At 38.5% G+C, this 26,906-nt stretch overlaps 1 protein-coding gene across 3 annotated transcripts in view; it reads right to left on the bottom strand.

Annotated features, from left to right (window-relative positions):
• Positions 1-25,052, bottom strand: part of INTS6 (integrator complex subunit 6) — a 39,680-nt gene extending 14,628 nt beyond the window's left edge. For all 3 annotated transcript variants that reach the window (XM_065730286.1, XM_065730287.1, XM_065730288.1), the window contains exons 1-6: positions 24,658-25,052; positions 24,395-24,472; positions 23,587-23,736; positions 7,066-7,155; positions 1,131-1,314; positions 95-220 (exon numbers count right to left, since the gene is read on the bottom strand). In XM_065730286.1, coding sequence (XP_065586358.1) covers positions 95-220; positions 1,131-1,314; positions 7,066-7,155; positions 23,587-23,736; positions 24,395-24,472; positions 24,658-24,768 — 739 coding nt within the window. In that variant the 5' untranslated portion in view covers positions 24,769-25,052. The remainder of the gene's footprint in view (positions 1-94; positions 221-1,130; positions 1,315-7,065; positions 7,156-23,586; positions 23,737-24,394; positions 24,473-24,657) is intronic.
• Between the last annotated feature and the right edge of the window lie 1,854 nt (positions 25,053-26,906).

Genomic DNA, 26,906 nt, shown 5'->3' with positions numbered 1-26,906 from the left:
GACAATTCATAAGAATTAATATAAATTAACTTCACTAAACTATATTGACACCATCATTGTCAAATGATACCAAAGTATAAAAGACATCAAGTACCATCAATTGGAGAGGGATCTGGCCCAGCTTTTTCAAAATTTATTACCACTCCACTTTGCACCTTTTGCACCAATGATTCAAGACACTGATTCAGCATTCTTGGAGAGCATACACAGTATGATCGACCTAGAACAAAATAGCCAATGTTAAAGTTGCTCAGTGTTCTGTAGTTACTTTAACTTAAACTGTTGAAAACTGTTGCTTTGCCACACTCAATGACATATATATATATGTATTACCAATTTAAAGCACCCAGTAAATACTCTAGCCACCAAGGCAGCCTCGTAAAGCACTGATAGCCTACACACATCTTATCTGAAATGTTTGGGTTCTAGTCCCTTAATGACATTAACTCAAATTCTTGGTTGAATCCATGGAAAATGGGCTCCCCCTTGTGACAGACATCTACACAACTGTCTAAAAGCTTCAGTCAAAGCACTCATTAGCCAGGAAGTATTTTCTTTTGGAATATTTTTAACATCCTCCTGATTACTTTCTACCAAATCTGCTGCAATGCATCATGAGAATAGTTACATTTTAGCATGTGATGTAATCAAAGCCTTTTACAAAGGAATTGTAAAGCTAATGCCCAAATTAAATTTCTAGGAGTTATGATGGCAAGAAAAGTAACAATTTTGCAGAATTACCCTGCATTTTGCATAGCAGAAATCCTGCACTGCATTGTGTATTCTCAGAAAAAAACATCTTAAACATTTCCCACACTTTTGGCTTGCTTTGATTAAAGTATGACTAATTTTTCATAACTATACTACAGACAGACTCAGCTGCTACAATTTCTAATTACGACACTAAAATGAATTAGAAAAAAATTAAAGTTCTTCTAATAAACTGTTTAAGAAAGAAGATTCTTCCAAGTTACAGCTGAAGCATTAATGCAGGGTCATTAGATTTATTATAATCAAGTTTTCAGCAACAGTTTACAAACACTTAGTCCACCCCACATATCTGATTAACAAGGCTATGTTCAGTTTGTTTTCAAAATCACTGATTTGTCAAAGGAAGCCAGGGCACCTACCTCCTGTGACTTCACACATGGGTGTGATTGCAGAGTCATCCACTGGTACCCCTGCCACCTGCTCTGATTCTGGTGATGAAACACCAGGCAAACGAAGAACTAAAGCAAACAACCTCTGATCCCATCGAAAGGGTTCCTTAGTCAACTCGCTTCCAGGCAGAGGGGAATTGAGAGGTAAGTGGAGCTGAAAAGGAATTAAAATCTGTAAGCAGCTACTTTCAAAAAGAAACAAAAAAAAGTTGTGATGACAAATCCATAACCACTTATAAACACACCTATAATCTCTCCACAGCTATTTATGTTTCTCTTTAGCTACACTACAAGCAAAATGTAATTGAATCAGCACCTCAAAGAAACATAAGGACGTGAGGCACAAAGTTGAGAACTACAGTGGGAACCATCACCTTCTGAATATTAACTTAAGAATCAACAGAATATTTTCTTCAGAATTTTATCAGTAAGAACTAATTTTCTCCAGAAGAAGCCCATTGTCAGCTCAGTCTTCTTGTGGATTCTTCATGTTAAAAGGCACAGACAAATGAAAAGTATTTTTAATTTGATTCTACTAGGGAAGAAACATAACTTGGGTATAGCTGCTCAAAACAGTTCAGCTACCAAAATCATCTGCTCCAAATACCATCAAGCAAATCAATGCAGTGGTTATGTTATAGCATCAGAAAGCAGTGATTTTAGCTAAGTTGGACATATCCCTCAATCATACTCACACCTTCTCTGTGCGTTAAGCAAACAAGTTGAAATCAATACTGAAATGTAAAGCATGTTCTTACTTTTACATAATCAATAACAATAGCTGCAGCTACCTATACAAGAAAGAATTGTCTGCCATGACATTGTATTGCCTCTAACTGGGAAGAACTAAATGATTTTTAGTTGCTAATATTAAAAGATACCACCCAGGAATACAGAATACATGGGGACATTTCATTTTCCTTTAGGTACCAGAAGAAACAGTAGCAAATCAAAAGTTCTCAACATTAAACACAGTACACTAGTGATACAGCAATATTACTAATTAACAAGCAACAGCTGCAAAGACCAGCAGAACCACTCAAACTCCTGTATATTTATAACTAGTTAACTCAAATAAGAAAAGAAATCAATACTTTAAAAGGCATTAAGAAGATGTGTTACTTTATATACCGTTACCTTACGCACAGATTAGTGGTGCAAAAAGTTTTAAATTAAGTTTTAAAAATATTCAACTCTACAGATAAGCTAGGCTCACAAGTAATGACAGGCTTCAGAAAAATGAGATAAATCCCTAGCAGATGTTACCACCATCAGTAAAAGCAAAACCTTTGTTTTATTAGAGCACAGTAGCCATGATGGTAGAAAAAATCCCCAAAACAATGGTTCAAGCAGTACTAACAGTTCAATTACCTGACCACATGGAAGGGTTAAACTCAAGAACAGAAACCCAAGAACGGCTGCTAGGATAAAACTCAAATGTTTTCCTTCTAACAGCATTCAAAAAAATTCCAAACCTACATCTCTATGTTAGCATCAAGTTTCAAAATTTGATGCAAGTCCACCAAAGCCATATTATAGTTCATAGCAATTGGTTGAAGAGTTTGCAAGAAGTTGTTAAAAAATGTTTGTATTTTTGTTGCTGCTGTTTTAAAGATTAAGCTGAAAGCATAAAACTTAATTATCAAATTAGAAACATCAGCTATTTCTCCTTACATAATTGCAAGCATCTCATATTAGGAAAAATACACACCATCTTTGAAAAATTATTAGTTTATGCAACCTCAAATCCAGGTACAAATGGGACAAAGCCACTCTTAAAGTGTCAGCAGGAACTAGAACACTTTGCCTTCTCAGAGCACCTGATGATTCCATCTGAATCTGTTTTTGCTATTGCAAGCAGACAGCATGTCAGAATAGCAGTATTTTCCCCAAATACTTCATGGCAAGTTGTTCAAAGGGCACTCAGCTATGTATGTGGTTTATTACTGATTCATACATGCCTTTCCCCTTTTTATGCAAACAAAACCCAACACCTGCTCAACAAAGGGAACTTAAGCTAAAAGAGTAGCCTTCATAGTTCTTCATAAATAGTCTCCAACCCCAACTGTAAAAGGATTCAACTGTAAGCACTGCACTGTCATCTACTGGGACTATTATTTAAGAGTTGACAAACTTCCCAACACAGATCTCAGCCAACTGATGAGTAAGATTTAGTGGTTCTGAAGAGTACATTTCCTTAGCAAAACATACCTTTCTAGCAGCACTATATTTCTCCAGGCAGTACACATTACCAGGTTCCTATCTGACCCTGCCCCAGTGTTATTCTGAGTTCAGTGCATCTCAAAATACAAAATCCTCCTTTGGTTCAGCTGGTTATAGTGAGCAAACCCAAAAAACAAAGCAGGTCTCAGCAGCAGACCATTGCAACACATACAAATTACTACCAGAAATGTTTTTAAAATCTAAGACCACATGCAGAGCCATCGGTATTAAATCATACATCCTCACTATCTTCCCTACAGTCTAATTGCAGTTAAATTTAACATCCATGTTACTGGAAAAGTTGTAGATTCAAACGAGGCCTCATATTCCACAGACATTAACAACTGTCTTCTCAATCTCAGCACTGTTCACAGGTTTTGTTGCCGTTGTTTTAAAACAAAAAAAACCAAACCCAAACTAACAACTATTTACTGCAGCACCACAACAACTGCATATCTCACAGAAAATAAGATGGCCCTAGAAACCTACAACTTGCATTCTTTCTCCATACATCTCACATCTTTTCCTCTGTTTTATCTTTCATACTGGTTGTTGAGAGGAAGATAGAATGAACAAGTGAAAAAGTTGTTTACCAACAATGGTCTTCAACGCTGTCTATGTTGAATCACACACAAGTGCCCCACAACTTAGCACTAGGAAACGGATCTGCTTTTACCTCAAGACTTATTTGTAGGAGCATACACAAGCTCTGCTTTTTCCTGAAATCTTGTCTTGCATCCATAAAAAGAAGACATCTAACATCCCAAGCATATGTAGTATTTCATCATTAGAGGGCAGTAGGATGAATAGCAAGACTCAAGACGGAGTCCTTCAAGATCTCTACTTCAGATCCTTAGGAAATGACAGCATTGTTTTCCTACTATTTTCTGTGCAATCATTTGCAGTTAAAACAGAAAAAAACACAGAATCTTCTTCTATAGGAAATAATTTTGGATCACAGAGACACCATCTCAATAATGTGATTGATTTTGCCATTCAAATGCTAACTACATTAACTAAAAGCAAGGGCACACTCAGCTAATAGTTGCAGAATATTCTCATCTCAAGAGCTCTGGGGCTCAGTGCCAAATTCTGAAAACCCACCGAACTGCTAAGAGAAATAACTTGAATGAAGAAGGATGGGAACATGCAAAAGGGATATGTCACCTACTTACTGCACACATGATTAGAAATCCAGATGAGTTAGAGAAACTACTTTTAAAATTGAGTATTTACAGTTCTTGATTACTGCTGAAAGTAAGGAGGATCTTGCCACTTGTTACAGTTGTTACAGCCAGGATTTGAGACAAATCCTGGAAAGGACTGATTTAACACCAACAACTTTGGGACGAAGGGTCCAAACTTACTGATTCCTTCCATAAGAGTCTCCTATAGCAGGAAGATCAGAAAAGATCAGAAGAATGGTAATATACAGAAGACAAAGAACACTTCTGATGCTTTCTGTTAGCATAATCATGAATCAGTACATCAGTGGGTCAATAACCCAGTTTCACACTTGAAAATGGGAGTTTAAAGCTTCATACTGAAATGGAGTCCATGTAGAAGGAAGACATGGGGTGATATTCCAGAAGCTCCTGAACTTGAGAAGTATGATATTTGATTGACTAGACATTACATTATTGAATTTTATGTTATAAAGAGGAATAAAATAAATCCTTTCAAGCAATTGAACACTTTCTAAAGGAAAGATCAGGAAAAGGCAAAGAACAAATCTGATGGACCATGACAGAAGTGAATGCCACTTCCAAGAAGAATTTAAAGCATCAGATCTATAGTTAATGATGGTATTTAAACAGTATAAGTCCCTCAGTTCCTTAAGTTTTAACTGAGGAAAAATGAATCAGAGGAAGAATCTGTTCAACATACTGAACATACGCTGAACAGAGAACTGATGCAGGCACTTATCAGTATCTCAGCACTTGTTCATTAGAAGTCCATGTTAGAAGGATCAAGACTCAAAGTCCTTTTAATTGGTGGTGGTATTGATGAGCTGCATAGACTGCACCATTTCTGTCTTAAGTCTGAGACAAAGTGCTAAATTCCAGAGTGAAAGGACAATTGAAGAACTTGCCACAGCTCTGAAATAGAGTTTGACAGCTTATACTAGGGCAAGTGACAATATTCCTACAGTAATAAAGCCACTTTCATTGGTAAGAATGCAAATGTCCATCTGAAAGAAAAAGTAACCTTCAGTTTTCCTATTGGCTTCACAGAGGCAACAGTAAGGCAGCCCCCACATTTAGGCTTCTCTTCTAAATGCTGAACACATGCAATTCTCAGCCTCTACCCCATCGGGCATTTGCTTTACCCACTGACCATCTTCATGTACGCCTGCTCCAGGATGTCAGTACCAGATTTTACAGCTTTGTTGTTTGATAGAGAAGTTGCTTATTTTCTAGGAAGGATTTACATGACTAAATATTTGACCAGTTTTCTCTTTCAAAAATACAACACTGTTCTGCTGTTTGTTGTCACCTACTACAACAGCTGTTAAGAGTGCTACTAAATACTGTAGAAAGCTTGTCTTCTCTTTAGTTAACACTAACATGAATTTGCTGCTTTACTTTATAACTTAGAAGGTTAAAAAGCACAATAGAAGTGAAGTTTTATTAAGACAACCTACTCGATATGTCTTGGATCCAGGCATGCCTTTTCAGTTACTGACTATGTCTATTTGGTAGCAGCCCATATAGAATTATCAAGACACTGAAGTATCTTCCTTCTACATCAAACACGTCACAAAAATGCTCAAATACCACTTTCCATACAAGCAACCTCTGTAACTGCTATCAGAATGCAATATAACAGAATATTAACAGAGTAGAAGTTCAAGAAACGAATGAATAGTGATGTCTGATAAGTTACTCTGTATACCCAGATGTGGTGTAACACATGGCAGGGTCTGAATACTACCCTTAAGTTTCAAGAGAGACACTTGAAAACTAACCTTATCCTTGAAAAGGGAATGAGTACAGATTTTTGTTTCTCTACTGCATGAAACAGGTACTGAGAGTCACACAAACCCCATCCTTATTGATTTTCTATGTCTTTTTAAGGAAATAACTCAATGCACTCATTAAGTTAAAATAGTTTGGTGTCTCAGCATTTACTGAATTTGAGTTTGCTAGATAACTGAGCAGATACTCCAGTATATTAAAGCCTATTACTTTTAAAACTGCACTACAGATTTAATTTGAAATATATTTCTTCCACTCCTATTTTCAATTATAAGGACATTACTGATCAGATTATAAACACTTCAAGAGCCTAGTGTGAACAGTGCATTTCATGTACTGCCTAGCAACCATTTTCTTTGGGAAATGACTACATTAGCTTGGATCTATATGTAAATCATTTACATTTATATCAGTTAGACATACATGCTCAAAAAGAAATCAATTTCTTCCACTAACTTATTTAAAATGAACTCATGTGACAGAAATAGACTAAACAGATCAAAGTTGCACTACATGCTTCTGTCACATGTGATAAGAGTGATTTAGATTTTGGCAGTACTATTGTATAAATTTACCACAAGATAAAGGAAAAAACAAGTAAGTTTAAGCTATTCATGAATCTACCTTATAGTAGGATCATAAGTTTCTCCTCAAAGCAGTATTCAAATGTATTTAGTACACTGCAAACAGAGGTCAAATCTTACCTCTTCCTGTATTCCACTTGTAGTAGTTAATTTACTTCCATCAGTAACTGTTATAATTATTGCTGGCTCCAGAAAAAATGGGTTTCTTCCCTAAGAAAAAAAAGTAACTTCATTTAAAGTGATGCAAGAAATTCATAAGCTTCAGTTCATTCATTAAGCAGTCACTGACAAAATAGCAAGCGTTCAGTCTCATGTATGATTCTATGGGTTTCTCAGTCTTTATCCAGTTTGGCCATGGAAAGGTAGACAACACATCTCTACACAGATAATACATATAAAATATGGCAAAAAAAAAAAGATTAATAGAGGGCTTGAAGAATAACACGTACAGCAGCATTTAGACAACTCTGCAGATATATACAGTAGCAGCTTTCTCTTCAAATCAGAAATATGCCCTGTTTCACTTGTTGCAGAGACGATTTTATGCTTGAATTTAATTACTGCATGATCAACTAAAGCATTTTCACAGCACCTTGTGATTGTGATTCTAGCATTAACAAGTGTACTACATATTAAGGAAAATTTTGAAATAAATAGTAGTAGCTACATTTTTTTCACCCAAGGAGTTCAATCATGCATGCAAGAACACTCCACAAAAAGTACTTTAAAAAAACCTTCTATAATGAATTATTTAAGATGCAAACATACAAGCTAAGACATTCTGTGATCCAACCAAGACATTCAACTAATTTATTCATAACAAAAATAAGTCTGGTTTGCTATTGATGCTTTCTTTTTTTTCTACTGTCAGTATGCTAGGAGTATTCAGGCCCTTCTGGATCCTAAATTACTCCACAGATGGGTCAACTCCAAGAAAAGTTAGTACAATATGCCCTAGCTAGGGTTAAAGAAAGAATGGCCTAAGGGCCAGTACAAGCTGTTGTTTAGGGGGTCCTATTCTCTGTGTCCATGCTTGACGCCTCATTTTTCTTCAGAAAACAATAAAAATAAAGTCAGACTCACAGTCTAATTCCATTTATAAACAAGCTCTCTCATGAATGCTTATAATTAACTCTGAAATATGAGACATAGAATTAACAGCTTGGAACAAAAAGACCTTTTAAAACCATTACATATATATAAACAACAATTTACATAATGAGTGTTTCAAACAGGAGTATCACTATACTGAATTTGAAACCCCATTTGGTAAGGGGTGTCCATTTTTAAGCAGAAACATCTTTACCATGGGCAATACCTCAGGCCAACAGAAATTTATGAAGCCTAGTGAAGATTATCAGATCTTCTTTTAGAAATGGCACACCATCATTACATACAAAAACTAAGCAAAACCAGAAATTAAACAGTGAAGACCAATTTCCTCTATGACAGACAAGCTAGTTCATAATCTAATTTAAATAGCTACATGAACTTAAAGAATCCTAAAATACAATTGATTTTAATTGAAAGTAATTGAAGAATTTTTAGCTTAATTTAACTACAAAGAACAGTTATGCTACTCTGCCAACTAGTGCTTCACCACAACTACAAAATATCAGCAGGAAACTAATGATGTTGCACAAGAGTAGTATTTGAAAAAGGGTTTCTAACTAGAGGAAAAGAATATTTCTCATGAATATGGAATATTAAAAAATACTTTCATCCTAGCTCAGCAACAAGATTGCAAAAAGTGAATAAAAATACAATATTTTAGATTTAGAACATTATAGGTTATACTTTTCTAGGTCAATAATCCAGCACTACATCATGTCATGATGTGGATCACCAGTAACAAAAAAGAAAACCACAACAAATTTGTAATATAATTACAGAAAATTTAGTCTCTGACAACACCTATTAACTAGAGTTCCTCATTATCTTAAGTGCTTTTACATACCCCATTTGTAATTTCCTAGTTTTACCCATCCAAAATTTAAGCCTTAAATTTAGGATCCCAAAATTACGAAATTGTAAGAAACAAAAACTGCACCTCCTCCAGAAAATGTCTAAAGATTGTATGTATAATGACTTCAGTCTTAATCTTTCAGATTCACAATAGATAACTCACAATAGATATCAAAATACTGCCTAAAATGCAACTAATATAACAACTTTTTTTAAAATCAATTCTTACTTCCAAAAAAAAAAAAAAAAAAAAACACAGAAGAGCACCATACACTTATACCCAATGTAACAACTAATCTGAGAATCCCTAATCCCAAAGACTAAGTAACTCTTTTCCAGATAGACGTTAGGAAACAGTAGCAATGCACGCACTGCTGCAGAGCATTTCCATCTACATAAGTAGGACAGGAAAGTTTCCCTAGAAATCTTTTTACATGTGAAATTACTCATATAACCTTGAGTTCATCAATAGTTATATTATCCTTACGAGAAAGGATGTATGAAATCAAGTCAGAGTATGCAGTTCATCAGTGAATTAAAGACATGAGTTCGTCTAGCTGCGCTTAAATTCACAGCCCCATGCAATTTAGAAACATGTAGATCTACATTTCATCTAGAGGAACATAAATTTAATTAGAACATACAAAGGGAAAAAAAAATCACATAACATATCTATCGTTTTTGACCAAAGATGTCTAAGTCTTTAATTCTTAAAGATCACCAACTCCTCCAGCCATATTCCTCACTTAGCCACATCAAGGCATACAAAGCTGGTATTGTCAGGCATTCCTAAGAACAACCTCTTATTTATAAGCTGTCAAAACTCAGATGTTTTAAGTTTGGCAAAATGAAATCCCTAAAGATATTTACAATTTTTTTTTAAGAAAAGCAGTCTGTAAATTAACATTTTAGAACTTTATTTCAAACTAATAATTTTCAATTGCCATTTGTTTTGAAATATACTATTACAACAAAATACTGAATTTCCTCATCTTAGAAATATGTTCTTGAAAATATCTAGCATTTCTATAACAAAGTCAAAGAAAGAACTCAGGGTTTCCCATTTCTCAACTCTGTTTCAGTATCAGTAACTTTGAAAACAAGAGCCTCGTGCACTACTTAGGCATTATATAGGCTTATTCCAACAAGCATAGAAGCAAAGATGTTTCTGTTCCTGTGTTCTGTTTTCAGATAAATTATAACTATTGTCAGACTATAAACATTTCAGAGTCTATAAACTCAACAGTTACATTTAAACTGTGGTAATTTGAGTCTCAGTTTGCTCGGGTTTCATTAAATAGGTGTTTTAAACTCTTATTTTAGTAAGATAAAAACAAGAGGTTTGTTTATAGATAAGTATCCTGGAAAAGCTAAGTATTTTTCTAGCTGAAAATTCAGTGGCAACTAGCTCCCATACAGTCTCCAGCTAGTTGTATCATGCAGATCAATTTGCTTATTTGGTACCCCTTTTTAACTTAACCAGTTAAGTCAACTGACTGCAAACTTTTCTGAAGTCTTCCTTATGAAGGCTCCTAGCAGTGGTGGAAAAGCATACTGAGGAAACAGCACCTCAGGTTTTAGAAGCTGACCTGTTTAACCACCAAGTACCATAAAGTGCTACAAGAGGTGTGCTCTGCATTTTCAAGAGATATACACCAATAAGACAAAAAATGTTTTAGAAGATCATCTTAAAACAAGTATAAATCACTAGGCTAAAATTGGATAAGCAAGAAATCCAATGCCCTAAAAAACAAACTTCCGTTATGCAACATGCATACTTTTCAAAAGTTGATCAAGACTGCTTGTTCCAAACCACAAAGCAACTCCAGTTACGTTAGATGTTATTTCTCCAAAGTAGTTCTGTGCTCAAATAATGAAAAACAAAAAAAAGAGCTGCGAACCCCACAGAGCTTCTCACCTCTCAGTTCTCACAAGTCACAGCAAGAGACACAGCTAGCTCACCCTAGCTCGTGTGTCATCTTTAAAAGGAGCCTTAGATTGAGCCAGAAATGGATGAAACTATCAAGTCCAATTGTCTAGTTAAGACTATGAGGACCAAAGATTCAATTTCATAAACAAGTTTAGCAACCACTTTCAGTATGACTAATATGCACATGGATTTTTTTCTTCTCCAAGTTGTACAGCTAAATCAATTCTAGAATTATAGTGAGCTGCAGTTGAGCAAATATGCAGTATTTTACATTACTATAAGTGCAGTAAGTTAATATTTACTTAAAGACTACCATCATGCATATATTTAAATATTAATTTAAATGTCAGAAATGTTGAATAATTTAAGAAATAGCTGAACTAGAAACATGACAAAAAACACCAAGTCAGAGATTAAAAATGACAAGCAAACAAGGGACGACTACTAAAAATACAAGATTAGTGTCTCAGAAAGGTGTCTCAGAAAGGAGTGTGTAAATTCCAGTCATGCAGGACTATAAATTCACTTCTATTTTATACATTACACAATTGTTTCCTAGGTCCCAAACACAGCTGAACACTCAAGCATCATACTAAAATTTAAGTGAATTCAAAGGTGGTAACAGAACTGTTCATTGAAACTACTTTACTTTGCCTTTAAGATTTTTTCAAATGAATGTAGTCACACTATAACTGCACATATATACATACATACTACAGAACTCAAAAATGAGCCTTCTGGTTCAGTAGAGTAGTAAATTTTTTCTTACTATTTGATAAGGAGCAACACTGCTTTAAATTGAAGCTTTTTCTGCTTTCATACATAGGATTAAGATCTCTGATAAGCCAGGTTTCATGCACAAAGTTGCTAAGTCATCTGTTTCACTACCTGCAAGATTTTGATATACTCTTGACACTGTTGATCATTCAGCAGACAATGTAGCTTTGCAATAGTAGCAGCAACTCTGTTACTACTGGAATAACATATTTGTACAGCACATGAATAAGAACAATTTCAGAAGCCTTCAAAGCTTCATGAAAGCTAAATTAACGATTCCAAATTGTACAAAGGACATAAGAGGTTTGAAGACTTATAAAGTCTCCATTGATATCACATTAATGGCAAAGACAGACAATAAATCAACAACAGCCTGGAATCTTATGAAATTATGGAACGCAGAAATTTCACTACCATCTGATAAAAACGCCCAGTATTTTTCCAAAAGGGATGCAAAGCAGAGGGAGAATTCTTACTATTAATTCTAGTTTCAAAGCCCACATAAGCACCTGCAGTGTGGACACACATTTTCTATTCAAACATCCAAATCCTTCCCATCCCTACAGTATCCAAAATGGAAGGACTTATGGTCTACCTTCCCTTGAAGCCAGGCAGCCGAGAATACTACTTCACCCTTAAGTGCATGTTTCAGGAAGAACACAGGTGAAATAATCAGATCCTTGAAGGTCATTTGAGAGACATAATACATCTCCTCCCCTTCTTCCCCTCCCCCCGCCAAAAAAAAAGTTCCACATCCTGAAGTGAATCAGAAACAATTAATAGTAGTAGGTTTTAGAAACTCAGTGTAGTCCTCAGCAGTTACAAGACACAACAATCCACCATAAACAAAAATTTTAACAAGGTTTTACAGAGTATGCACATACAGTAGCTAAAAACACCAGTATGTCTGACAGAGGGATGTGGGAAAGGAAGAGGTTTGCCAAAGAACTTTTGACTGAACCCATGATAAACATACACTTTGAAGAAAACAACAACTTCCAACACCACTCCCAATTCCCACACGTTAGGACTAGCATGGTTTTTATTGCACTTTCACTCTCATATAGTGGCTTACTTATAAATTGATGTTTGGCCAAAATAACCTATTAGAGAGTAAGTACCTCACCTATCATACCCTGCATTTTCACTCTGCAATTAGAAAGCCAGCCAGCAGAGGGGGCACAAGTTTCTGAAACCTGTCCTTATAAGAGGTGGTTCAGGAACAAGGAGACACATCAGAGGCATGTTCTGTACGAATACTATCTCAAAATACATAGCAACAGGTAAACACTTTTCTCCTCTGTGACTGCACATACCTCACAAAAGGCTGCACGATGGTACAAACAGAGATAAGAAGCAGTCACTTACTGGAACCTAGCCTCTTAAAATGTTTTTAGCTGTTAGCTCCTAGTATCTAACATCAAAGACAATACACTTCATGAACTCAGTTATTTTTGTTTGGTTTTAGCTGTCAATTACCCTTATTCTATTGCCCAGCCTCAGTCACAATATTCACCCACTTTTATTCTCATGTCCTCCACTCATTCACACACTATATTGATGCCAATGATTTTACAGTAAGAATGGATACCACAGATCTTTCCACTGTGATGTGATTTCAAAACCTGAATTCAGCAACATACAGCTATCCTTCTCTATAAACTACAGGAAAGATATTATAGGCAAAATAATTTTTCACTTCCCAGACAACTCTTCTTTGGCTATGCTACAATTAGCTAAGAGTTACTCTTCCAATGTCCAAGGCATGCAATAACCAGTTTCTTATCTGGAATGCTTGCAAAGGATTACAAGGTAGTTGTACAGGTTTTGCTTCATCTCTGGCACTACAGACTGACAGTAAATTAAATGACCCTCACAAATGCAGGACATTGATTTTGTGGTGCAACTAGAGTCTTCTGCATTTCAGGTGGCTGAAAAACTAAGGAGTTGCAGGTTAAACAAAGCAATTAGCAAAACATTTTTTAAACAAGTGTAACCTTTTCCTAAGCCAGGCCAGAAATTATACTTATTACCACAGCAGCTGCAGAACATAGGTAAGAAGGGAGCATTCTTGAACAGGTTATGCAATTCCACTTGAGAAAAGGAGATTTAAGGTATTTAGTAAAATATATGTGGGATATAAAGGTAATTTGCAGAGTATTCCTGAATATATCCTAAAATAATATTGAATTTGCAAATATAATCTTATATCTTTTCTGCCCAGCCCAGAAGCCCTATGGAGAAACTCAAGAGATCCAATTAGATATTACTTAAATACATTACAGGAATGACTACTGAATTATAAACTATATAAACTACTATAAACTACCAAACTGTCAAAAAAAGAATCACAAACATTTAATATATGGTATGTATTTAAATACAAGCACTCTGTTTTACCTGCACTTCCTGCAAGTCTGAGTTCTATAAGCAATAACTGCTTTGCGTATCCATCTTGAAAAGCACAATGAATTATTCTGTACAAAGCGTAAAAATCATTTTTACAATGATCCTAACTTTGTAGATTCTGAGTTCCCAAGTCTAGCACCAAATCTAGTGAAGACTAACACATACAAGACTACTTAGTTATGCACGTTCAATCCCATTGGAATGCTACTCAAAAAGTTTGTCTTAAGAACAAAACCAAGATTAACAGCAAGAAACACCAGAAAACCAACTGAAACTAGTCTAAGAAGGAGATTCCATGTAAAAGATGATTATTCTGGAATATAAAGCCTCCATGACAAGTAGTGCACACATGAAAACAGAAAGGAGATTTGTCAAGGAAGCATTTTTATAGACTTGGTGCTAAATAATGCAAAAATAATTAATATACAGTAGGATTTACTAGGACAGCAGGCCACAAATCCCAAGATTCACTGATATTCTAAGTTCATAAATCACATACTTCCAAACATTTGTAAATCAGTCTCAAAAACACCAATTCATTATGAAAGTTTGTCTTGTTTCTTTTATCTAAAAATAAATCTAATTGAGTTCAAAATAATTTATTATGTAAGTGATAACTTCTTGATTAACTTGTAAATGCTCCAATTTAGATTAGGTCCTTGATAAGTTTCAGAAACAACTAAGTCCTTGAATCTTTCACAATTTATGACAGGTAATTTAACAAGACATTTTCAAAAAAAACCAAGAACTATATTATGTTCTTCATATACAGTAAAAAAAAACAACAACAAGCAATAGTGAGGAACAGTAACAAAACTGAGAACAACGAAAAGAAAAGCTACAATATTTTAAACATGTTAGCACCAAACTAGATTTATGAAAATTCCCCAAATGAAAGAACCAATTCTGCATGAAATTGAAACATACAAGCAAGAGAACAACTGTGAGTATAACCTGCATCTTATTTTTAAGTTAATGGAAACTCTTAAAGATGCACCTTATCAGTCACAGATCCATAAATGAATTGCTACTGGAATCACACTGAAGTTGGATCAATCCGTCAACAAATCCTGGTGGTTTCTGAAGTTATTTGGCTAAATACAGTAGATGCAAGCTGCTGAAGAACAGCTTATATTTGAGCTTTTATTAAAAAAACCCAAACAGCTGATATAACTGTCCATGCCAAATATGACTTGATTTTTAAAGCCAACCCCCAAAAATATGGGTTTGAAAATCATTTTGGTCATGTTTTCTAAAAATATTTCTTTTATTCCAAAAATAATTGACCTTGTCAGGCTTTGGATCAAGTCCCTAATTACTGCAGTCTTTCTGCTTCACAGCAGTGACTTTACATAGCTAGCCCTGGCTCAGACAGTGGAATTCACAGTGCTAGGACAGGCCTCTGTCCTCCATGTACTGGAGTAACAAATTTCACGACTACCAACCTACTGAGCAGGGAAACATCAAGTAACTGAAGTAGAAAAGACAAAGAGATATACACAAAATTATCTCTACCTTTTGGTATCAACTCAAGTTAAAGACAAGCTGACTGAAGGTGGAGTATTGCCACACGAATATAAGATGATTCTGCAGAAATCGGATTGCTGCCTCAACGCTTCCCAATGATTCCCTCTTGGAGTTTATCACCACTACAGCAAGAACAACCAGGTTGTTAAAAAATTGATTCCAAAACACTTTAGTTCACAGTTCAGCTTATTTACGTATCTGAATCAATCACCAGTTTAATTTCATTTACTACATGAAGTCACAGTTGCTTCAAGTTTGGCATAATTATCAGAGTCCAGAAGTTCAGGAGTGGAGCAGAGAGCTAGGATGGGTGCCACTTCAGCAGTCTTACAACAATGCTTAAAATGAAGTGACTGCTCTGGGATTTGAAGTCCCAGGGTGGGGTATTTGGAAAGGAAAGATGAATGCAGAATATGAGAAATGGCTGTCTTCTAACTAGAGCAACAATGTCAGCACCTTAAATTGATTCTAGTGACAAATATTCTGGATTTGCCCAATGTAGTTTTTTGTCTCAAGGAGACATTGACAAAATGCACAGTATATTCAGATCATTTATCCTCAAGCACTGTTACTGGATGAAATCAGATTAACACCCTGCTCTCCACAAGCAGGAGTGGTTAACATACTGATTGAAAAAAATCCATGAATTAAAGGGAATGGGAGTGGACACTGGACAGACACCAAATACGATCATTCAGGCAAAAGTTTACTGGGCGAGTCAACAACTGGACACTAAGCATGATTTTCAATATTTATGTCATTGAATAACTGTCAGAACTGCCTACTAGAGAACTAATCTGCTCCTCCTAGATCAGTTTTGTATAACATCCCTTAGCTTAAAGCCATGGAACAATACCAGACTTCACCAATACATATCCGCTATTCCAGTTATTCAGTCATTGATGCTGACAGGCTTTTTTGACAAAACCTTGTTCTCTCATTCAAATAGCAAGGCTTATTGATTCAGTTCCTTAGTCGTACTCATTCATGTTCCCAGACTAAAGTTAAGCTGCCATCTTAAAATACCCTATCTTCTTTATTTATATATGCATACATACTATAATATTACCTTTTTAAATTCAGCTGTAGGCACTAACCCTGGAAAAATGCAGGCTTAAATCTACAGTGGACAGCAGATTTATGCAAGCTAAGGCAAATCAATTAACTGAGATAGAGGCACAACCTCTAGAATAAAAACAACAGGTGCTTAGATAACATTCCCAAGTTCTCATTTAAGACTGAAATTGCCCATGTGTTTATGAAAAATCTAGTCCATTAGGGGTCAGCTTTACAGTACCAGGATTGCACGTATCCCTTCTTAACTTTTAAGGTAAAGTATACAGGCAATAATAAACACCTGAAATTCTATTTGCTGTCAATATTTGGAATTAGACTAGTATCAAAACACTGACACATACAGAATACTTCATAAACACACACAAACCATTTCCTATCCGATGTAGTAGCTTTTCCTGTAATGAGACTGGTCTACACTTAGGACACTGAAAATTAGCACCATCATCACACAACACAAACAGCATACTTGATGGAGTTCTGTATTAACCAGATGCAAATGCTCACAAATTTTATGAAATTCCAATCTGTTGCACAAACAACAGCTGAAAACATCTTGATTAAAGGGCCACACAGTATGATGCTAAAAATCGCAACATCAAGTGCAAACATTAACGTGTTCTCCAACTGGTAGATGCAGATATGGAAATATTCTGTGAACCAAAAGACTCATTGTGCTGTTACAGGCACAAATACACTACAAAAAGGAAAGAAAAAAAAGCAACTGCAAGCAGGGCTCCCAAGCAACACAATTAATTCCAACTGAACCTCAGTCAAATAAAGTCAGACACATAACAAATAACAGCTCTTCCCTCCAGACTTCAGAGGTATGGGCTGTTCAACTACTCAGTAAGAAAACAGAAAAACTTAATGAAACTACAGTGATAGACTCTGGGGAAAAAAAATACTTTGTGCCTTTTTGTGCCTTATAAAATGACCAATGTCTGGCTTTGCACCTATGTGTACTTAATTCCCATCCCTGACAGCTGGCTCCAATGAAGCACAAATATTTTATAAAGACAAGTAAACTTCAATGAGAAGACACATGCCTTTAAGCAGCTAAGTAAGAAAGGTAGCATACCCAGGGGGGTCTATGATGAACTGTGGCAGATACAAGGTTCAGGATAAAAGGCAAGAGATACAATATTGGAACTCTAAACTGTTCTCTGCTGACTTGCAAGGGAGGCCAAGTATCAGTCTGAGACAGACACCTATAGCAGCTGCTGAAGTGCTGGCAGCCTGCCCCCACCTGATCCCTAAAAATCAAAGTCACTGCTGACACGTTATGGCACTGACCCTTCCAAATCCAATTTATTGAAATATCAAGCACTTTAAGAATCAAAGTGGCCAGAGCACATTTGACATTCAGAACCTAAGTATCTTCTTGCTAATGAAACAGATGGATGAGATCATTTTAACCAGTATTTCTGTGTAAGCTTGCTTCAACTTTTAATTCTTCCTTAAAAATGTATTGTATTAGAACTAGATGAGAGATTTTAATATGCAAATCTGATGTGATTATTACTCTTGAGATTCAGCAAATTTTGTTAGTCTGAGAAGGCTGAAAAGAATGTGGTTCCACCTGGCAAGTGGGAAAAGGTGCTACAGTGCACACTAGAAGATATAACAAAACCACATATGAATTAAAATCATATTAAGAGTGGACTAGATGGCAGGCTTGTAAATTACAGCCTAAATAGTATAAATTAAGAAACTGTGCTTTAACTTCATCATACAGGAGGTCAGAAAGACTAATTTTCACCAGCATTTCACACAGTTACAGCTTTAACATAACAGGCATTTACATTTACACTAAGGCCATTCCTACTCTATAGGATAATTTATAGCCATCTATTTTCTTTACGTGCTTTTGCCAATATTATACTTAAGTTTGCTATGTTATTTTCTGTTGTGTGAAATTCTCCCCTTTATTTTTATTGGGAAAAGTGAAAGAGAATGGGAGATCTCCATCAAGTGTAAAGCTCTGCCTCTGCCAACATGAAAAGCAAAGTGCTGTGTAACCATGCAAGCATGACAAAGCAGGAAAGGCTAATCTAAACTTTGGTTCCAAATTTGGATGCACATTCAACACAGGCCATTCCAGTGCAGTGTTTATGACCCCAAAACGCCAAGACAAAAGGCATACTTGATGGATTTTGACTTTTGGAAGTAAGGAATTCCAGTAACAATCCTCAAAAAATAATCAGCAAATAAAACTACTCAACAGAACACGTCACTACAAAAGCATAACATACATAAATACCAGGGACAGTATTTCATGCGGGTGTCTTCATACTCTTTTTTTTTTTTTAAAGCTCAGCATATTTTAGGCAGAAATGTGCAACAAATAAGGAGCCAGTCTACAACATGTGACTTGAAAGATGAAGTGCACCTACAAGCACAATTAGGATTTATCTCCTAAGCATGCTAGCTGCATGTACTTGGAACATAATCTTGTTTAATCTATTATGGCCAAACATCTCAAAAGACCAACTCTAAGTTTGTCTGTGTGAACACATCAGCACTAGTGCCACCCTAACTACAAACAGGCCTAATAATACACTTGGAGAAATGCAGAGTAGCAAATAACCTAAGGTTAAATTGTTTGATGTTGATGCATTGTACAAATGAAACCTATGGGGATTTTTTTATTAGAAAAACCATTGAATGCAGGGCACTTTTCAACTTCCAAATCAGAAATGGGTGTTCCTAATCCTTACCATATTTCTAAACTCTCAAAATACCCACAAACAATTCACTTCCACTTGGATTTTAGCTAGTTTCACTTTTCTGTGTATTTGAAATACAACATAAAAAAAAAAAAGCTCTTACTAAAACTGGGCACAAACTGTTAAAGTCACCAAAAATGTACTTCCATTTTTTTTAAATAGGGAGTGCACCTTTCCCATCAGTGAGATTCAAAAATAAAGTGTCTCAAGTCTACTTGGAAGTATTATTGTTGACCTTTTTGTTTCAAAACAACTATGTTAGCATGTGTTTCTGTTGCATCACATTTAACACGTGGAACCCATCTCTAAGCCAGCTTGTCCATATCAATAATTACATTGCTGAAGATACATGCAAGTTAACTTAATGAGATAAAAAGCTCACTGAAAGCTTCTGCTACTGAAAAGTTTCAACTAGCAATATTAAAATGAAATTTCATCCTGAAAAAAGAAGAAAATAAAAAAAATAGGAAAAATATATCAACAGAATGACTTTGAAAATTCGTTAAGTGCATTTTATCTTCTCAAACCTCATTTGATGTAATAAAGAAAAATATAGTTCATTAAGCAAATAATAGAAGAAGTGAAATGTGGGGTTTCAGACAACCAGAGCTTCAATTTCAACAATAAAAACATCCATCAGATTCATTTTCAGTAGTACTGTGTTGGTCCTTCGCATGCAAGTTTCAAAATAGCAGCGATGCATTTTACCTACCTTAGTTTTATAGTTCATTCTTAGAAACTTCACTATAAACTGCAAACAACTGAAGTAAATAGCTGGTTCAATTCAGCAACTTGTTATATTTTGCTGTGTTATATAATAGATACAATCACGTTTTCTGTTTCCACAGAAAGAACTGAAGAAACACATCATTAGTATTTAACCCTCCCATTACCACTAACAAGCTGCATTTGTTTGTTTCACTGAAAAATACCCAGTTAAATTGTAACTATACTGCTGAACAAGTCATAGCAGTAAGATTTAGGAGTGTATTCCAAAAGGATGGAATATCTGCTAGTAATAGGTTTGGTATTTGACTATCCAAGATAACTGGAAAACTCAACTGGGGAAAAGATGGCGAAGGGAACACAATTAGCTAAAACCAGGCTAACAAAGTACTATGTTTTGTGTGATATGACAGTAAGCCTACTGAACTACATATGTTTAAACTGCTTTCTTCCTAAATATATCAAAATCCTCTGAATTTTTCCTAAGCTTTCTGTAACAATGGAGGAGCTGAGCAGGATCATTATTTTTAGCAAAAAGCTGACACCTTATTTGAAAGTTCATTCTTCCACAATTACAATCAGGACAAAACATAACATATGCAAGAAATTATTACTGGACTCAAGCAATACAAAACAGCTCGTCACTCTGGAAGTGCTATAAAAATTAAAGAAATACTCACTTGAAAATACATACTTTCAAAATCCTAATAAGCTGACTGTTAAGAATATCAAATTACTTTCCTTTTGTCTGTTTTACTGACTCCTCATATCTTTGTGTGTGTGTGTGTGTGTGTGTGTGTGCTGTTTACAGAAGCCTTCAAAAATTTGACCTAAAAATACCCTAGGTAAGACAAAGGGCTCATAAAAGCATACTATAACATAATATCAGTTAGCTTTTAAAGATAACTTCCAGATTCTTGATAATTACACTGACTGCATCCCTTCAAGATCTGAACATGAGACACTATTATCAGCTAATGTAGCTGTACACTCAATCATCGTGAGCAACTTGAGTCAGTGCTTATTTACTGAAGAAGTAATAATGGTAAATACTCGTTAAACTATAAACATTAATTTTCCAAGAAAATATGAAGAAGGAGATTTTCCTCAATTTCAGAATGACCAGTCATCACTCTTGATCAGGAAGTCAGCTGATGGAGAATTCTGGTCTACTTCGAAAGAAATCAAGCATAGTGAGTCACACTGCCATTTAAACAAACAGTTCAAAGTTAGCAAGGAGACAAGACAACATGCTGCTGGATGACTTAACCAAACAACCCCATTGAGTTCATAATGTGCCTTGTCATTTTTATGTATAAGGATCTGTTTTACAACTCACACATGTGAAACAAATGGATCTTCACTAATATCTTAGAGGCTTGTCTGCACAAACAAAAACCCAGCATGTTAGTAAAAAGATGTTATTTCTTTCAGAGAAAAGCTCAATTAATGTTGAGACTTATTACTTCAAGTAGCATCACACCGAAAATAATCTAAATGTTGCACTTCTCTAAAATTATCTGTTCCTCTGCTCTAAGATAATCACTCTCCAAACATTTAACTCTATTTAAGTAAAATATTCTATGATGCTAATAGTTTCAATTGACAAAGAAATAAGTGAACCTGAGTTAGAAATATTTCAAATGTCACTGAGTATTCTGGTGATTTTTATTATCCTGACTTTGTAAGCTTCTCTTACCATGTACATTCAGATACAGATTTATCTTAGGCCATTTAGGTAGTAGCCTTCAACAATTTTGATGGATAACATGGCCTACTGCTCAAAGGCCAGTGCAAACCTGAGGCAAGTGAACTGGCCTGTACCTCACTCTGTGAGTGCCGACAGATCAGCTAAGAGGTACAGAATTTATCAAAACCTGCTATTTCGATTAGTAGAGCCAGAATGGGAACCAGATACTTCAGCAGCAGATGATCTGGCACTTGTATTATAGCCACCTATTTCTGCAGATGCTAGAAGAAATTGAAGTTCTACTCAGTCACTCGACTGTGCTTTTGAACACCTCTTCAACAATCCATTCCATGCATGGAACAGAGCAAACAGTGTGCCTAACCACAGTGGGTTCACGGACATAGAAAGACCTCCAATGAAAACAGACTACACAAAGCTACTGCTCCACAGACAAAAGAGCAACAACCTGCAATAATGAGAACTACTAACTAGACAATATAGTCATGACCACTCAGTTACCCACTTGACTAAGTACTTGAGCGTAGCTGGTTCACTCAGTGCAGATTATCTGACATGGGTTTCATTATTTCTTCATTATCAATACCAATGGTACAGAGCACATATGTCATGTATGTGTCTACTATGGTGAACGCTCCAAAAAGCTCCACATCACTAATGTATATAAGAAAAATGGCAGAAAATGGGAAGGATTAACACACAGAAGAGGACAGCAGATGGTAATAGACAAAAAAATATATCCATGTGTGGAACTAGCACTTTTTTTGAGTTTCATCACCAAACTGGCATTTTAAAAATGTTTAGACTCACTTAGTCACCTAGTGGCAAAGCCATACAGTGCAGCATGAGAGAGAGATCTCCTTCCCAAACAAACATGGCCTGTTATCATAAACTGCACTCAGACTGGAAAAGGGAGAGAAAGGGGACGTATTTTCACAGCCACATTCACATGTTAAATACTAAGAGCAGTAACTAATCCTCAAAGAGCAGATGAAGCATTACATGAGAACAACAAATGAAAAGGGGAGATGCATGTTAGTAGGTCTCACATGAAAAATACAGGATATACTTTGCTCAGTACTAGTAACATCTTTTATGTAAAATAAGTCCAGGGTTTGATCCACTGCCAGAAAGAACTGGGTATGCTTCTTAAAGTGCACATTTAACCCAGAGTCACTGACTTGTAGCAAGTCATACTCCTGAGCAAGAGAGCACTGGCCCGTCCCAGAAGCAGTCTTGCTTTAAAGGCACAGCTGCAGTGCCAGTATTTGAAAAGCAGGGCTTCTTAAGGCTCTGATATAAACAAACAGGAATATGAAAATAAAGGTATTCTCAGAAAAGTTGCAGTAAACTCACTGGAAATAAAAGGTTTGAAAAAGATGCGCTCAGCTTAGTACTTTAGGTGCTTTGTCACTGCCAGAAAAAGAGCTCATCTCCCAAATTGTACTTTAATTGATCATACAGCACTGTATGTAGAAACCAAAGTTTCCAAGACCTCACAAGGCTGATTAGTGAAGGTTCTGGAATTTGCCACCAAAATAAAAATTATGAAGTTTAACTGAGAAGGTCAACTTGGAGAGAACATCATAGTTTAAAAACGTAGTAATGAGAAAAATATTTGGGTACAGAACTGTAGTTAGTATCTAAACTTTTTCAGATTGCCTGAGTTCTGCTTGCTTTTGATGAAGCCTCTGTACTGAGTACCTCATGAAGACACCAATTTGGACCACTGGTTAACTGGTGCCTGTGGGAAGTTTGTGTTTTATGATTTTTCCACCTATTACCAGTCAACCTACCTGCCCATAGTTGTCTATGCCAGTTACTAATCTATTTAAGTTTAATAAATCAAAAGCTGTTCTTAGGGACTGGCCAAGAGTCGTAAGTCCTTCAGCCTGAAGGTTTTTCAGTTCATTCATGAACGTCGCATGGTTTTCCTTCCAGCCAGCCTGAAAAAAGAAACGTGAGAAGGCTTATTGGTGAGACAAGCTTGGGACAGGAGTCTCCTATGGGATCAGACTTTTCCGTCGGCTCGAGCGTCTCCCTTAAACGCTAATAGAACACCTCGGAAGTTACCAGCGTGCGGTATCACTTCGTAAAGCCTGAAAAGGCGGACTTTTAAGACCTCAACGCTCTGCGTTCATCAGATTATAGATTCCAAGGGACGACTTTCAGCGAAGCCACACACGAACCTCACAGCTACCCACCCTCTGCCCACAGCCCTCGGCAGACGGGAGCTCAGGACCCCCTCGAGGCGATCCCCAGCGGCTTCACCCCCCTCATCGGCGTCCCGCAGCCCCCGCCCCGGAGGGCTCCGTTTGCCCGCCCCTTCCCCGCCGAACTCTCCTCGGAGTTGCTGTCACTTCTCCCAACTTGAGCACACCTCCCCCCACAGTTCAGTGCCGCTCGCACACACCACACACGGGGGATATAAAAAAAAAAATGTCGGCCATGTTGATGTCAGCGCCGCCGCCGCCGCTGCCCGAGCCCGTGCGTGCGCGGCACCGCGCGGCCCGGCCCGGCCGAGAGGGGCGGCACGGCGGGGCAGGAAGGAGGGCCGGGAGAAGGGGGGGGAGGCGGCGGGGAGGGAGGGGGAAGCGAGGTTACCTTGATGGCGTAGGGAGGCTCCTCGAAAGTGACCAGCATGTACCTGTCTCCCCTGCTGGCCGGGTCCCGGGCTCGGAGCTGCGGCGCGGGGACAAAGCGGAGGGTGAGACGAGAGGAGGCGCCGGAGCCCCCCCCACCCCACGGCGCGGCTCCCCCTCCCCCCACCCGTCTCTCCCGCAGCCCCCGCACCCCCGGCCCGCAGCCCCCCCGCCGCCCCCTCCCCTCTCTCGCTCTCGCCTCCTCTCGCCAGGCAGCGCCGGTACCTTCATGAAAGTCTCTACAGCGCCTTTGGCTATGTCCAGATAGGTGGTGCCCAGATGGGTGCGCTGGTTCATGGAGGCGGACGTGTCTATCAGGAAGAGTAAGATGGGCATAGTGCGGAGGGGCCGACGGCGGGCGGCTACATGGACAGCGGGCGGGAGGGAGAGCAGGGGAAGGAGGAGGAGAGGCAGCCGGGGTCGGGAGAGGAGCGAGTGGCTGTGAGTGCTGTGCACGGGAAGGGCCTCCCGCTGCCCCTCTGCCGAGGCGGGGGAAGGGGGCAGCGCTGCCTGCCCTGCCCTCCTTTGTGTGAGGGGCCTGCCCAGCCCGGCACGGGCCGGGTGCTGCGGGAGCGGCGGGGAGGGCTGCGCTGCTGCTAACCTTCCCCCCCGCCACCACCGTCCTCCTCCACCGCCGCCCGCCCTCCCCTCCCCCTGTTGATGTTACTCAGAAGTTTCAGGCGGACCAGCCGCAGCCCAACCGCCCCGGCACTTTCTCTCTCTGACTGAGGCGCTTCCTCGCTCGCAGCCCTCTTTTAAGGGCGCCTGGGCAGGTCGGAGCCCGCCCCGAAGGACACGTCCTCGTCCCACGTGACCGCCTCCCGGCCCCGCCATAGGGCTTCTGCCGGCCGCTTCATTAGCATATTCAAATCGCCGAGGGAGGGCGGGACCGGGGGGGTGGGTTGGCTGGGGCCGCTGTGGGAGAGGGCGGTGCGGGCCGCGCATGCGCAGTAGCGGCGGGGTGAGGGGGGTGACCGAGGTACAGATCGGTGGGCGCTGCTCCTCCGAAAATGGCGGAGGGGGGGCGGCGGGGTGACCTCGGCTCCTCCCGTGGTTACACAGCGTTCAGAGCCCCGGCCCGCCCCGTGGGCTGTGAGGGGACGGCAGGAGCCCGGGCTCGGTGTGCTGCCGGCCCGCCGCGTCCACGGGGCGAGGGGTCATTATGTGCTGAATTCCCAAAGACGCTCTCTGGTCTTCCACTTGGTGTGAAAAAGCAAAAAAAAAAAAAAAGAAAAAAAAACGTGATTAAAAAAAAAAAAAAGGACTGCCCTTAGCTGTGACCTTTTCCCTACACACAGGCAGAGATTAACGCCGGTGTGTCCCTTTGATTCGAGCTCGGGCACTCCGAATTTGCTGCCTATAAATCACATCGTTGCGGGCTGCTTCCAGCCGCTTTGTGACGAAGATCGAGCTTTCCCATCCTTTGGAGGTTTCTGTTTTTCCCCACGATTGTGTTTGCGCTGTTTCTGCTCTCCCAGCCTTGGAGCACTGACTCCAGAGCCATTTCTTAGCATAATCTGTTCAGGAGATTGCTCTGCTTCCTCTCTGGATGATGTTTTCCCCTGATCTGGCTGATGTGCTCCCACAGCCGCTGCTCTAGAAGGTACAAAGGCACTGTACTCCTTCTCTCAAGATAAAATTGGCAGTGTCCTGGTTTGAATCATTTCATTCTTCCAGGCAACATTTCTGTCTTGTTAGGCAAGAGCTGTTTTTGGGTTGTATTTTTTTTTTAAGGACTAATGAAAGATTAGCATTTAGTTTCTAGGAAGGCTGGAAAGACAGAGATGGAATCACATTACAGGTTTGCATGCCTTCTTATGCTTGTGAATAGATATTTTGGCTTACCTGCGGGCACCTGTGACCCATGCCATCCGTCCTAAAGCACTGGGGTAATGTCAGGGATATTGTCTTTTATCCAGGGTCTCTCCTAGGAGCCACTAAGGAAGCCCCATGCAGAAGGCCTATGAGATCTGTGAAGGAACTCTATGTTTGGGGGGGGCCAATGGAATTTGGCAACTGTGTTTCTTTAGTGTAACAGCCTGTGTCCTGAATGTTTCTCAGCCTGGTAAGAGTGGCCAAGCTTGTCTGTACTGAGTGACTTCTGAGCAGGTTGTTTCCTTTCAGCCATTCGTTTTTAGACCTCCGCCAGCAGTGATGCGTCTTGTGACCAATAGTAAGACTGTTCTGGTCTGGGTCCTTCTGGTAAACCTGAACCACTGCTGTTAGGGGAAGTGAACCAGCAGATGCTGCCAGGGCACATTGCTGAGTTGCTCTGGAATCAGTTAAAACATCTGGACTACTGGAAAGACTCGGTTCACAGCGTCTTTGTGACTACAGCTGTGTTTTAGGATGTCCTTCTTCCCCTCTGCTCTCCACAGACAGTTGTGTGCATCATCTGGCTCTCTGTCAGGTGTGCAACTCCTGCTGTCAGCTGGATTGCCTGCTGTGAGACTGGTGACCAACTCCCCGAGGTG

This window comes from Cyrtonyx montezumae, unplaced genomic scaffold, assembly GCF_038088225.1.
Source record: "Cyrtonyx montezumae isolate F1298 unplaced genomic scaffold, pur_monq_1.0 scaffold_12, whole genome shotgun sequence".
Classification (NCBI taxonomy): domain Eukaryota; kingdom Metazoa; phylum Chordata; class Aves; order Galliformes; family Odontophoridae; genus Cyrtonyx; species Cyrtonyx montezumae.
Note: the sequence above shows the minus strand (reverse complement) of the source record. Positions and strands in the feature narration are given on the sequence as shown.